Source organism: Solanum stenotomum, chromosome 12 (genome assembly GCF_019186545.1).
Source record: "Solanum stenotomum isolate F172 chromosome 12, ASM1918654v1, whole genome shotgun sequence".
Classification (NCBI taxonomy): domain Eukaryota; kingdom Viridiplantae; phylum Streptophyta; class Magnoliopsida; order Solanales; family Solanaceae; genus Solanum; species Solanum stenotomum.
The window spans coordinates 20,745,950-20,760,807 of record NC_064293.1 but is presented as its reverse complement, the minus strand read 5'-3'; the positions used below and the strand labels follow the sequence as shown (position 1 = coordinate 20,760,807).

Here is a 14,858-nt window from a genome sequence, read left to right as displayed (position 1 = left end):
TTTACGAAAATGGGCATAACTTCTTCGTCCGAACTCCGAATGAGGTGAAACGAAGTGCGTTAGGTAGCTAACTCAAAGGGCTTTCCATGGATATATTATTGGCCACCCAAATAATTTGTGTGCTAGGAGATATGACCCTCCAAAGTAGACCCTCGAAAAAGGCTTCACTTGGAAATTTCGGATTTTGATACGGTTGCTCTAAAATTTGGGTTAGACCCATTTCCCACTCAATTTGACCCCCTAAACAAGAATATGAAGTCAGATTTTCGAAAAACGAAATGGATCTTTTAATACACAGCTAAACAAGTTTCCGGTAACTTCCGAAGCACATTTTTAAGAACTTTTTGGGTCAAATTCAATTATAACCATTTCATTAAGTTCTCGACTCCAAACTCACATGTGAGGCTCTAGTTTCACTCTATCATTTTCCGGGTCGTTACATATGGTTACTTCTCCATCTCCAGTTGGAGTGCCACCACTCCTAACTCATCATCGGCGTCTACGTCCAGCAATAGTCTCAAATGATTCATGTCATGCGTCGGACCCTGCTCCCATTGCGGCCTTGCCTCCTGCTAGCCAATCGATTCCACTTCACAAAGGTATATGATCTACTCGAAATACTAATCCACATTATACTTTCTTGAGTTATCATCGTTTATCTTCACCCCATTATGCCTTTGTATCATCTTTGTCCTCCATTTCTATCCCTAAGACTACAGGAGAAACACTTTCTCATTCTGGATGGAGGCAGGCTATGATTGATGAGATGACAGCTTTACATTCAATTGGTACTTGGGAGCTTGTCTCCTTTCTATAGGTAAGTCTACTATTGGTTGTCATTGGGTTTATGCGGTAAAAATTGGTCCAGATGGTCAATTCGATCGGCTTAAGGCTCGCCTTGTTGCCAAAGGGTATACTCAGATATTTGGGCTAGATTATAGTGACACTTTCGCTCCTGTGGTCAAAATAGCATCAGTCCGTCATTTTCTATCTATGTTTGCCGTTCGTCATTGGCCTCTTCATCAGTTGGACATTAAAAATGCTTTTCTGCATGGTGATCTTGAGGAAGAAGTCTATATGGAGCAACCACCTGGTTTTGTTACTCAGGGGGAGTCTAGAAGCCTTGTATGTCGATTGCGTCGGTCACTCTATGGTCTGAAACAATCTCCTTGAGCTTGGTTTGGAAAGTTCAGTACGGTAATTGAGGAGTTTGGTATGACTCGTAGTGGAGCTGATCACTCTGTGTTCTATCGGCATTCAGCACCAAATCTGTGTATTTATTTGGTTGTTTACGTTGATGATATCGTTATTACCGACAATGATCAAGTTGGTATCGCCAATTTAAAGCAGTATCTCTTTCAACATTTCCAAACTAAAGACCTCGGTAGACTAAAGTATTTTCTAGGTATTGAGGTTTCTCAGTCTAGATCAGGTATTGTTATTTCTCAACGCAAGTATGCTTTAGACATTCTTGAGGAGACAGGAATGATGGGATGTAAACCTAGTGATACTCCTATGGATCCGAATATTAAAAACTCCTTCCAGGACAGGGGGAGCAACTCAGTAATCCTGAGAGGTATAGACGGTTGGTTGGAAAGTTGAATTATCTCACGGTGACTAGACCGGACATCTCTTTTCCTGTGAGTGTCGTAAGTCAGTTTATGACTTCTCCTTGTGATAGTCATTGGGATGCAGTTGTTCGTATTCTGCGATATATAAAGTCAGCTCTTGGTAAAGGACTACTATTCGAGGATCAAGGCCATGAGCATATCACCAGATATACAGACGCTGATTGGGCAAGATCACCCTCTGATAGACGTTCTACATCCGGATATTGTGTTTTAGTAGGAGGTAATTTGGTGTCATGGAAGAGTAAGAAACAAAGTGTGGTTGCTCGATCTAGTGCAGAAGCAGAATATCGAGCAATGGTTGTAGCAACTTGTGAGCTAGTTTAGATCAAACAGTTGCTTGGAGAACTGAAGTTTAGAGAAGCCGGTCATATGAAACTTGTGTGTGATGATCAAGCAGCCCTTTATATCGCATCAAATCTAGTGTTTCGTGAGAGGACTAAGCACATTGAGATTGATTGTCACTTTGTCAGTGAAAAGATACTCTCAGGAGATATTGTTACCGAATTTGTGAAGTCAAATGATCAACTTGTAGATATCTTCACCAAGTCCCTCACCGGTCCTCGTATTAATTACATTTGTAACAAGCTAGGTACATATAATTTGTATGTACCAACTTGAGGGGGAGTGTTAGAATAGAATAGGTATACACAATCCTACATAGAATAGGAATAGTTTATAGTCTCCTATTTGGTAAGGAATTTTATTATAGTGTCTATAAATAGGGTTCTCTATGTAATAATTAAAACAACAATTCGATAATATTCTTCTCCAATATTTCTCATAATAACAAAACTATTTTGTATCCAACAAGTCCGCTCAATTCCATTGTCTAGATGTCATGTTAATGACTCAATTATTCTTCTAACAAGTGATTGATTCTCTTTGTTTGGCCTTCAATTTGAGGATGATTGGCTGTCGAAAATTTCTGATCAGTTTCTGTTAAATCCAGCTACTTGAGCTTGGCTTGGCTTGCAGCTGCATGATCACCACTAATGCTAAACACTCTATGCCATTGATAATAAACATAGAAAGGAAAGAAAGGATAACTGCCTCAGATTTTCAGATTATGGAAAATTGTTAAGAAATGAATACAAGCTACCTAGTTATACAAGGAGGAGGAAAAAAATCTATCTGAATTAACTCAAATGAACACTGCTGTTATACAGCTGGCAACAGTTAATAAAATATCTAACTAAGTTGGAGATGTGACTAGCTGTACTTTCAATACCCCCCCCCCCCCCAAGTTGGAGGTGATGCAATTACTGCCAACTTGGAGAAACAGTAGAATCCTCAACTCCAGTAAGGGTTTTAGTACAAACATGGTGTATAGTAATGAGTCCCTCCTGAAGCTTGGTTCTAACAAAATGACAGTCTATCTTAATGTGTTTAGTATGCTCATGGAAGCCAAGATTTCTTGCAATGCGCAATGCATATTGACTATCACAAAACACATGAAATGGACCAGTGGTGGGAACTGTTAGTTCATCAAACAACCTTAGCGACCACACCAGCTCACCAACCACCTTCCTAAGGGACCTGTATTCTGCCTCAGCTGAAGATAAGGAAATGGTTTCCTGCTTCTCGGATTTCCAGCTCAGAGGACTGTCACCAAGTAAAAACAACATAACCAGTGACAAATTTTCTAGTGTCAGGGCATGAGGCCCAGTCTGAATCACAAAAAGATCTTATCTTGTAGTCATCTGAATTGGACATGAAAATGCTTTATGTGGGATCTTGTTTTAGATACCCCAACATGTGGAAGGCTGCCTGTAGGTGGGGCTCTCTAGGTGCATGCATGAATTGACTTAAGTGTTGAACTCCATGCACCTAGAGAGCCCCATCTACATGCAGCCTTCGACATGTTAGGGTATCTAAAGCAAGATCCCACATTGGGCATTGTTCCCAGGCACTTCTCTAGTGATCCTTCTGGTCAGCGGAACCTTTCTCCCTCCTTCCTTCACTTTCACTTGCCCTTTTCCCTTTTCCCTTTCACTTTTCTCTTTCTTTCTCCATGTCCTTTCCTTTCACACGATTCATCTCTTTTCTTAAACAACATGGAAGATACCATTTTTTTTGTGGTAGGTTTCAAGTCTTTTGATGTGACAAGGGCCAGCGGGACGGCAGGGGAATGGTTCGAATGGACTGAAAGACGCAGGAATGCCATTACCAGAACAACTTTCAACAGGAGGGCTATGGAATGGATTGTCAAAATTTGGCGAGAAGCCTCTGCGACAACGGGAAACAGAGTTGAAAGATGCCTTTTCTGAGATCTTTTGTGCTCGAAACTTTAATAACTATAGAAGATATGTGAGTCTGATTAATGCAAGGGACAGACAAAGGTCTGTCCTTATTATTTCGGAGTTTAAGTCTCAACTCTGGCTGGAATGATATACCTGATAAAGTTGGAAGATTTGTTGGAAGATTTAAACCGTTAAATAATGTTGAGAACTTTAGATTGGCCAACAGACATGTACCTTATGCAGAGGCATTTAAAAGCTACTAAATGGGCGAATAGACCAGGGACTGATGTAGATGGGGCTGATGATTGGACTTCGAAGAGGGGGAATGGAAACCTACATTAATGATGCCGATAGCTATTAGAGTGAGGTTCTAAAAAGAAGTTTGGTGGGTAATTTGTGAATGGAGTTAATGCTACCATTACTCTCACAAAAGTCACAAATTGGACCAACAACAGCTCGAAGCAATCTTTTGGTCCGAACATTTATGAGATGAGGAATGGCTTATTCCTCTTTGAGTTTGCTTCTAGAATTAAAGCAGAGCACGTGGTAGTCGGTGACAGAACTTGGAAGAATTCTCCGATCAATCTACAATGGTGGAGCCCACTACTAGGGGCTGTCGAGGAAAAATACAGGGCCGAGGTAACCTTCACTCGAATAGTGGGATTCCCTTTGCACTTAAGGTCTCAAAAAACTTTCAAGGAAATCGGCGACCTCTGCGGGGGTTGGGTCGAAATAGAAGAAGAAACACAATTGAGAAACCACCTCAAGTGGGCGAGGATTAAGGTCCGAGGAGATGGGCGTGATATCCCAAAGGAAGTGAAGGTTAAAAGTGGTGGGGCTTTATATGTTAAGCAAATCTGGTCGGAAGCTCCGATGAGGGTGGTGGTCAGCAACAACAAGAGCAACTTGGGTGCCCTAATTCTTTTAACCAATGGTTCTTTGCTGAAGACCCTAAAGGCAAAGAGGTGAGTGCTTTTAAGGATTCTTGTCAAAGTACAGAGGTGGGCCCACAGGCCCATGTGGGAACACATGGGAAACCTAGGGAACGCAAGATTAGAGAGTTTTTGGGCCAATTCTTTTGATGGAAATTTCAATAACCCGGCCCAAAAACATTAGTGAAGGACAAAGGCCAAAACAGAATGTAAACCTTTTATCCAAGTCACAGAGATCTCAAGAGGGGCATATAGGTACCTCTAGATAATAGGAGAAATCATATGAACTGTAGGGGAAACATTGCAGAGACCTGATGGAGCTGAAGACTCTTGCCTCTAAATTTCTAGAGTCGTTCAATAACTGGGGAATAGAAGTGGGGGAAGTTGAAAGATAGCCAACGGGGAAAGATGATGCAAACAGAGAATTTCCAACACCGCAATAAGAGGACAACATGCAGATCATAGAATTGTGGAAGAAAATCCTAGTCAATTGGGAGCAAATGATCAATTTGAACGGCAAAATAGGCAATGTGTTTCAGATAACACCATGCAAATTCAATAGGTTCTTGATGCAGAACCGGTATCCACGGCCAAAAATAGATATGGGAAAGTTGTGCTAGCATCCTTATCACACTCGGATGACCAGCCCAAGTAGTATCATGTGCCTCTTTCATCAAGTCTTTTTCACGAATGGCTCCTCCTATTTTTGATGGTGAGAATTATCAACTATGGGATGTGATAATGGAAACCTACTTGGAGGCTCTTGATCTTTGGGAAGCCCTAGAAGAGGATTATGAAATTAATCCGCTGCTAAATATTCTCACCGTGGGCCAAATCAAGACTCACTAGGAAAAAACCCCATTAAGTCCAATGCAGAAGCAACATTGTTTGTTGCTGTTACAACAACTATTTGCATGAGAATCATGACTCTCACATCACCAAAAGAAATTTGGGATTATTTAAAGAAAAAATATGCTGGAGATGAAAGAATAGGAGGAATGAAGGTACTATATTTAATGAGAGAATGAAAGAGTCATAAACAATCAAGGAATACTTTGATAGATTGCTTGGTATTGTTAACAAAGTAAGACTGCTTGACAATGAATTTAAAGATTAAAGAATTGTTGAAAAAAATCTTGTAACAGTGCATGATAGATATGAAGCATGTATAACAACATAGGAAAACACAAGATCTGTCCAAAATTATCTTGGCAAAATTGTTAAATTTTTTGCAGGTACAGGAACAAAGGAGACTCATGAGGCTCTGCGTTCGGGAAGGATGAATCGCTCCCAAAAAGGAAATTGTTGTTCAATCTGTAAGGCGGGTTTCCGCTAATACTGAGACTACTCTAGACAGCCATAGTCTCTAGATAGCCCTAGCCGTCCCATAAGCTTATGCCTATACCTGCTTTCCCTTGAAATATACATAGTAAACCACTTTAAACTCGCAGTTAGTCTTAGCCCAACTTTGCCCGAGGGTTGGCCAGAAAAAAATAAAAATAAATAGAAAGTAATAGAAAGTAGAATTCCTGAGCCTGGTATCCTTTGGGATTTTTACCCTATCTCCACTTTCCTAACCCTCGGAAAATGCTCGTTAACGCTTGTTTAGTAGATAGCGAGTGGAGTGCATAAGCCCCTTTAGAGATAGGGGTGAGGGCGTTGAGAATTGAATTTGCTTTTTTTGCTAAAAACTTTTGAAACTTGTAGACCTGATGCGGAGCGAACCCTTGTTCCAACAATCCTATATTTGATGTCGATTCATCCACACTACTGGCTTAGATCTTGAGAGTACAAAAACGCCTGAAGATCGGGGTTGGGGGTGCTTCTATATAATCTCTAATCTGAGTCTTACTTCATCATTTGTAACATCTATCCATCCCGCAATTCCAATCAACCGATTCATTGAGTGACTCTTGGGGTTCATAACTACTCCTCTTACTACAGGACGCTTACCTAGCCAACGGTATTGTCACCGCCTAGCCTCTCTTGCTACCACGGTAGCACCTAGTGTGGTCAGCACCAATCGGACCAACCCAACAGGCGATTTCTGACAAGTCTTTCTGAATTGGAAGAGCACTGTCCTAGAAGGAAGCCTGCCTACAAGAACTCCCAGGAACTGGAAGATGGTTGGCGTGACACGCCTAAATCCCCCACACTTTTTGATCCAGTTATAGTTGGAGTAGTAAGCTCATCTAGTTCCCGGCTCATAGGCCTCTTCATCCCAAAAGGGAAAGGGAGCAGAGGGTAGGATATGATCACGTGAGTACGATCAGCGAATGCCTTTTTTGTTAAAGAGAATTGGCCGCAGAGAGAGCGCTTATCTCTCATAAGAGATGGAGAGCCACTTTTTTTTAGAGTATATTAATGAGTAAGACTGAAATTCGTGACAACTCTTCAAATCCTATTCAATCTGATTAGATATGTCACTGAAACAGAGTGATTCCGTTCTGTCTCTCTTTTCTTTTCGAATTTCGAGGATGAGCCGATCGAAGCCTAGAGATGAGTCTATTCCAAATTGACTGAAAAATCTGGGGTAGGAGGCTTGATGATAGGTGATAAGGTGAGGAAAAGCGGAGTTTAGGATGGAATCGAATAGGGAATGCACTTGCGGTTAAGACAGGTCCTGCATCTCCTACCTAATGCAATTGACCGACCCGCCATTTCTTTCCTTCAATAATGCCTTCGCTTCACTTCAAGACGCTATTTACCAAGGAAAAGATGACATGGTTGAAGGAGAATTAAGTTAACCACAAAACTCAAAGCAAAGGTGAATTCTTGAAGAATTACCCACCTTGTTCGCACTATGGCAAAAATGAACATTCTCCATATAAATGTTGGAAAAGACTAGATGCACAATCCAAGATCTGCAAACAACATGGTCATGAAGTTGTGATTTGCAAAAGCAAATTTCAAAAAGATGAAGTAGTTGCCCAAGTCACCACTGAAAAAATAAAAAGACCACTTATTTTTGGCAACCTACTTTTCAATCAAAAAAATTGATTTTTGGATGATTGACTGTGATATATGAAAGAAATCTTTTTAAAGAGTTCATTTCTATGAAAAATAAGAAAATTAGGATTGATAATGGTGATTGTATTCCTACAAAATAAAAAGGGACTATTGCAATTAAAACAAATTCAGGTACCAAAATATTTGCAGATGTTCTTTATGTGCCTGATATTTGTAAAATTTTATTGAGTATCGGTCATCTAATGGAAAAAGGGTTTAAATTATTATTTGGGGACAAATATTGCCGAATCTTTGATTCTACTAAGCAAGAGATTAACAAGTTGAAATGAGAGATAAAAGCTTCTCATTTAATCCAACAGAAGATGCACACAAGTCTTGCAAGACAAAAGATGAGTTGACAGATTTGTTCATGAGGTCAATTCCAACAAAGTCTAGAATCTGCAGTTCCTCAAGCAAGGAGGAACTGCAAGCAAGGTCGCAAGCAAGGAGGACCGTTAGAATTATGCTTTTGAACTGTAGTAACTTTATTTTACTACTTTAGTTTTTGAATAAATCCTAGTTAATAGTGTAAGTTTTTCCTATTTATTAGTAATTAGTTTGTTAAGATATATTTTTCGCAGAGATATTCATATTATCTTTTTACTGCTTTTGTTCCTATAAATGTAGAGTTCAAGAAAGCAAAATAATAATTCTCTTTGACCTCATTGAAGTTTTTTTTTTTTCTCATTATTCTTTCTCTATTAATTTTTAATTTCTTTATTAAAAAACTAACAGAGACTATTTTTGATAAGTTGAATACTCATTTCAGTTTTGTCAACTAAGAAGTGTGTACCATGCAACACAAAGGATTTGAGGCCTATGACTGAAGAAGCTGCCAATCAGTTGATGCCACAGGTTTGCAATTTTAACATGTTTCAAGTAGACAGTTCTTTACATTTGCTAACACTGCTTTGTGCAGGTGTCGGGGTGGGATTTGGTGAATGATTGTGGCACACTGAAGCTGCATAGGTCCTGGAAGGTCAAGACTTTCACCAAAGGATTGGAGTTCTTTCAAGAGGTAGCGAGTGTTGCAGAAGCTGAAGGTATATGTACCTGTGTTTTACCCTTCTTATGAGTGTATCATATAGGAGTTATTGTTTTATGTGTGTCATGATCCGTGAATTTATCTTTTGTTAAGTTCGTTCCAAATTTTTCTTCTGTGCATAATTTATTGTTTGTACATGTTTTTCTTTTATTTTTGACGGCCACTTACCTTGTCTATAAATCTGGAATTCTGAGTCTTCATATTCTATCTTAGCATTTATTAGTACAGTTGCTGCCTCATAATAATATGAGTGGTGATAAAGGAAAGAGCTGGCTTTTATCTTCTGACACACATTGTCAGTTCCATAAATCTCTCAATATCTTCTCAAGTATGAAATTTCAGTCTCTTCCCTCAAATTAGTGAATTAGACAGGATTTCTTTGTCCAATATTCAAAGTGGTGAATCAATTTTCATAAATTTCATCGTAGATGTGAAGTACTTCTACACAAAAATCCAGTAGAGTAAAAAATATGCAGGATTGTTTGTCTGCTGTGCACGTCAAGCATGGGTTAATACATAGATTTCTGGCTTTATCACAAAGGAATAGACTTTACAAATTCTGCTTCTCCCCAGGTGACTTCTGTCTGCTACTTAAGCCTCTAATAATAACCCAGTTATCATCAAGCATTAAACGCTTCATGAGCCTAAATTTGCCAGCACATAACATTTCAACTGAAGAAATGGGGCATCTTTTCCATGTTGACATAACACCAGCTCTTTTATTTTTATCATCTTCAGTGTATTTTGGGCATGTTAATAGCACTTTAGAAAGATGGAGCATAAAGGACTCTCATTACCAAGTGCACCAAACACCCTTGCAGTATCTAGTCATGCTACTTTCAATAGACCTAATGACTTGAAAGAGCAATTACCCTGTAGTATCCTTCCCATATGTGAAAAATTAGCAGCCTAGTAATCTTTCAAATCCTAAAGTAATTCTACGTACCACAGCACTGCCAGGAAATCTCTAGAAAGAACTTGGTAGCTTAAATTTGCAGTGTTTATAACTTATTCTGCATCAATGATCTCATTTCAAAGATAGTTGATTGGTGCATAAGCACATATTGCATGTAATGTATTGGTTTCAATATTAAACTTCCTCTAGAACATGTAAGTGCTACGGAAAATCAAAGTACTGATTATGATGTAGCAGCTAAAAGAAGATTCTGGATATACTGTTGAAGGGATAGACAAAGGTTAGCATGAGGAAGGTGTTTCCTTTTTTTCTTTATTCCCAAGTTGTGAAATGAGGCTGTATTTACTTTTGGGAGTTCAAAGTCTCCTGTATGTAGCAGTTTCAGAAAAAAGTCTCTTGTATGTAGAATGCAATAATTCTGGCCTGTCATTTGATTGCAGCTTCATTTCACCTTCTAGTTAGCTTTGTCTGACCCAATTTTTTTCTATATATATTTTTGGGAAAGGTTCTTAGACACGTTATTCTCATTACATAGTTGGATTAGTTATTTTTCAACAAGAACTCTGGTTATGTTTCTGCAGGTCATCATCCAGATCTTCATCTTGTTGGGTGGAATAATGTGAAAATTGATATATGGACTCATTCTGTGGGTAAGAACTGTAATTTTGAACTCCATTTATTTCCCTCCTTAGTATATATAAGCTCATGCTGTTGTTCAGTTCCTAGCTTGTTAGCTATGTTTTTTAGGATAAGCATATTACTGAACCAAGTATACACTGCTCATGCATTCATGAAGGCCTTTTTCTGTTTTGTTCGCTCAATTATTCAGAACTCACATGCAGAGAGGTAGGATGATGTAGCTTTGAACTAGCTTCCGGCTGGCATACTCTATATGAGTTACGGGTTTTACGTGATTCTGTGAGCAGGGTACATCTGTATTAGATGATTGAATGTCCATTAAATAATATACCCCTTTCGATTTAATTTGTTTGACCTATTTTGACTTTGACACGTAGTTTAAGAAAATAAAGAAGACATTTGAATCTTGCTCAAATTAGAAATATGTCAAATGTACTAAAGTGCCCATTAATCTTGTTGTCTTAAACATGTCATGTGGAAAATTGAAACTAAAGATTTGTCAAATAGGGAAAGAGTCCTTTTTGAAACGGACTAAAAAGGAAAATAGGCAAAATAAATTGAAATAGAGGGAGTAGATTCTTTTGGAGAATTTTCTGTTTGAAAATGTATAGAAGCTGCCTTTCATGAATGCTTAAATCAAACTTATAATGTTTAATTGTTCTCTTCCGCAGGTGGACTCACAGAAAATGATTTCATACTTGCTGCCAAAGTTAATGCGCTTGATGTGCAGCACCTTCTCAGCAAGAAACTTAGCAAACCAGCACAAAACAGTGGTTAAACTTCCAAGTTTAGGGTTGTATTATGATGTTAGTTTCTCATATACTAGATATCATGGGCATTTGAGTACCGTTGTTATCTAAGAAATGAAATCTAGAGGACATCGTCTTTCCAAGGGGCATTTTGTTCATACTATGAGTTACACATTTAAAATGTATTCTAATTGTTTGGCGACATGGTGGTATCTTCATATGGTGATTCTGGTCTTTGGTGAGGAATTAATGAATTTATGCCAACTACCTTCTCTCTGCATCTTTCACGACCATTGAACAAAAATTAACCTACAGTTTCTCAAGTTATGCAAACCAAAAGTTGTGGACCAGTGGTAGTTCAAATGCTAATAGAGAAGTTAGGCGATCTCATTTCCCCTGTTTCGTATATTTAAGCCTTGATAAATAGAATTATCCACAATTGTACAATCAATGGTACTGACGGACTTGAGCTTTGATGAGCAAAGTCTCCCAATACTTGTGCTTGAGGGAGATATTTATATTTGGTGTTTTAGTCAAGGTGCAGACGTACTGGTTCAGATACCTCTCTTACATACAGCAAAAAGAAGAAATAGGTTTGGTGGAAAGACTTATTAGCGGACCAACAGTGCATTGCAAGTGGAGTGAAGGAGGCACAGTGCGAATTCTCCACTTTGCATATTATCTGAATTCTGCTTCAATTTAAAAGTGGTTGATAATGATGACGAGCTTAGAAAAATACTTATTTAATTAATTGTGTTGTTTATGATCAAACTTCTTGGTCGTCGTTTTTTGATCAACACCTTTTTTTAAAATCTATTTCAGGTGGGAACCAACACCACCACAAGACTTGGACCACCACCAAGAGAAAAAACCGCTCACCTTTGCCACATCCAGCCAGCCCACGCACTCTCATATGTCAGTCGGATCGTTAGATTCTAGCTACTGTTGTCTCACACACCAACGCGTGAGCCATCTTCAGATCAGTTTGTCGGCAAGATTCTTTTTCTGATTAGGCTGTACTTGATTCCAACACTTTTCCGATTCGTTGCGTGGTGTTTATGACCTCATTCTGTCAAACTTCTTGTTTCCAGATCCTATCAATTGTGAATTATCAAGATCTTCTCCCTTCTTTCAGATGATCTTTCCCGTTTCCTCTTCTTGCAGGTAACAATGTGAGCCAGACCTAGGCACAAGGTTTGGCAACCAACTTCAGCATCAAGTTTTGTCGGAATCCAATGAATCGACCAAAAAATCTCCCTAATCCTCATGCTTTCTATCACTTAATTTTTAATTTTTGTGTCACTTTCACTATTGTGCAATTACTTTGATTTAACATAGAGTCTTTTTATATAGACTACTTCGATTGAATTTGTTGCATTTCCTTCATTGATAGCTATGTCTTGCAGTTGGTGCCTTCATGTGTATTGGCCATTGATTGCTTGCTAGTTGTATTTACACATTTGAGTTGAGTCATCGTTTGATTGTTCCCTGTGTAGTTTGGCGTATACTTTGGTAGCAGGGAGTGAGAAGTTAGAGTGGGAAGTGTGGTAAGGGGTCCTCTAGGCTAAGAGTAGAGTTTTGGAACATTGTGACTTTGATGGGTAAGTCCATAGAGCGATTCTTAAGAAGAAAAAGATAAACATAGTGTGCATCCAGGAGACCAAGTGGGTAGGTACCAAGGCTTAGGATGTGCACGAGTTTAAGTTGTGGTACTCAAGAGGCTCGAGAAATAGGAATGTAGTACGCATTTTAGTAGATGGGACGTTTAGGAAGCACATGGTGGAGGTTTATTGTCACGACCCAAGCCTAGGGCCTAGACGTGACATGGCGAATGAGGAACCCGAAGGAACCCCAAACAAGCCTCTCAAACTTGTCATCACACTTCATCGGTCGCGGAAGTACAATCAACATTAATTAACGGGAAATAGGGACTAAGGGCAAACCATTTCAAAATGACATCATAGAACAAGAGTCAATCTCATTTACAAATACTTGTCCAACGCACACCTCTACATACATAGATAGGACGGGGGCCATGACATACTACCGGCTCCCCTCATAGTCAAAATACAATTGCAAGCTAAAGTCTCAAAACATAGGAGTAGGAAACATAACATAGCCCTCGAATCATTGAGGACTCACCAACAAACTCGGATAAGCACCGTACTAGCCACGTGAATGGAGAGAAGGATCAAGAGTAGCTCCGGTCCCTACATGGTGACATCATGTAGGCAAAATATGCGTTAGTACTTGGAATGTACTAAGTATGCGGGGTGCAACACAACAATAGACAAGGACACAATCGAAATACAAGAAATAGTTTCATAGGCATTATGAATAACAATATGAGGATGCATGATCAAAGTGAAGTCAAAACATGTTTAAGTAAATCTATACTAATAGTAGATATCATATGTGTATGCATGATCCAACCAATCTATAACCCCAACTTAGGATGGGGGATGCCGTTCACACCCGGACACCCTGGTGGCAAGGTATAAACCCCTCACATGGTTGATGTTGGTCACACCCCAAGCATCCTAGGTGGTGAGATATAAACCTCTCACATGGTTGATGTTGGTCACACCCCAAGCATCCTAGGTGGTGAGATATAAACCTCTCACATGGTTGTCCGGTTCTTTTCCCCCGGACCGGGCATGGTCATGCAACACTTTATATAGGAAATTCCCATTAGGCTCTAATGCAATCTCACGTATGGAATGAACATATACACAAGCTTAGTTTGTCATCAACACATCTCTGGATTGCCATACATCTCATAACTCAAGCTTTAAAGCATCGATTCATCAATTCTCCATAGTTGGACATTTTGTCAAACACCTTGAAGGCATGTAATGGAATCAAAGAGCATGGAAAATAGGGTAGTAATTATGCAGCCAAACCAGTGAACAACCTACAACAACACCTTTTAACACCCACAATACCACATGAAAATCTCCACATCCATTCCAAATTTAGATTCAAGTTCTAGAGTCACAACATGCTCAAAACAATCACTTTTCATGTTTAAAATTCAATGTGCAGGAAATTATTACAAAGAACAAGACTAATTTATGAATCTTAACTTAAACCATGAATTAGTGAGTAGAATAGAGTCTAGGCACTATGGGTGGAAGGACCCATGAGTTCAACACCACATACCTTGAGTTCTTATGAAGGTCTTGAGAGTGTCTTCAATGGAAGCTTGGAACTTGGAGCAAGAGTCTCTTCAATCTTGAGGAAGGTTTTGGATTAGGATTCTTGAGAGAAAATGTGTCTAAGTATGGGAGAGGTATTTTGGGAAATGTTTTAGAGATGGGAATTGAACTAATGGTATATAGGAAATAACATATGCCCTTTGGAAAAATGGTCCAACACTTAGAAAAAAAATGAGGCGGGTGAACAGTAAAAACGCTCACTGGAAATTGCATTTCCTGCCGGACAGATTTTACCAAAATGGGCATAACTTCTTTGTCCGAACTCCGAATGAGGTGAAACGAAGTGCGTTAGGTAGCTAACTCAAAGGGCTTTCCATGGATATGTTATGGGCCATCCAATTATTTGTGTTATAGGAGATATGACCCTCCAAAGTAGACCCTCGAAAAAGGCTTCACTTGGAAATTTCGGATTTTGATACGGTTGCTCTAAAATTTGGGTTAGACCCATTTCCCACTCAATTTGACCCCCTAAACAAGAA

The 14,858-nt window shown here is 39.2% G+C and overlaps 1 protein-coding gene across 3 annotated transcripts in view; it reads left to right on the top strand.

The window, feature by feature from the left end:
* LOC125849128 (pterin-4-alpha-carbinolamine dehydratase 2, mitochondrial) overlaps positions 1–11,425 on the top strand; it is a 179,353-nt gene extending 167,928 nt beyond the window's left edge. For all 3 annotated transcript variants that reach the window (XM_049529150.1, XM_049529149.1, XM_049529151.1), the window contains 4 exons: positions 8,582–8,667; positions 8,732–8,855; positions 10,355–10,423; positions 11,084–11,425. In XM_049529150.1, the coding sequence (XP_049385107.1) occupies positions 8,582–8,667; positions 8,732–8,855; positions 10,355–10,423; positions 11,084–11,190 (386 nt within the window). In that variant the 3' untranslated portion in view covers positions 11,191–11,425. The remainder of the gene's footprint in view (positions 1–8,581; positions 8,668–8,731; positions 8,856–10,354; positions 10,424–11,083) is intronic.
* The last annotated feature ends 3,433 nt before the right edge of the window (positions 11,426–14,858 follow it).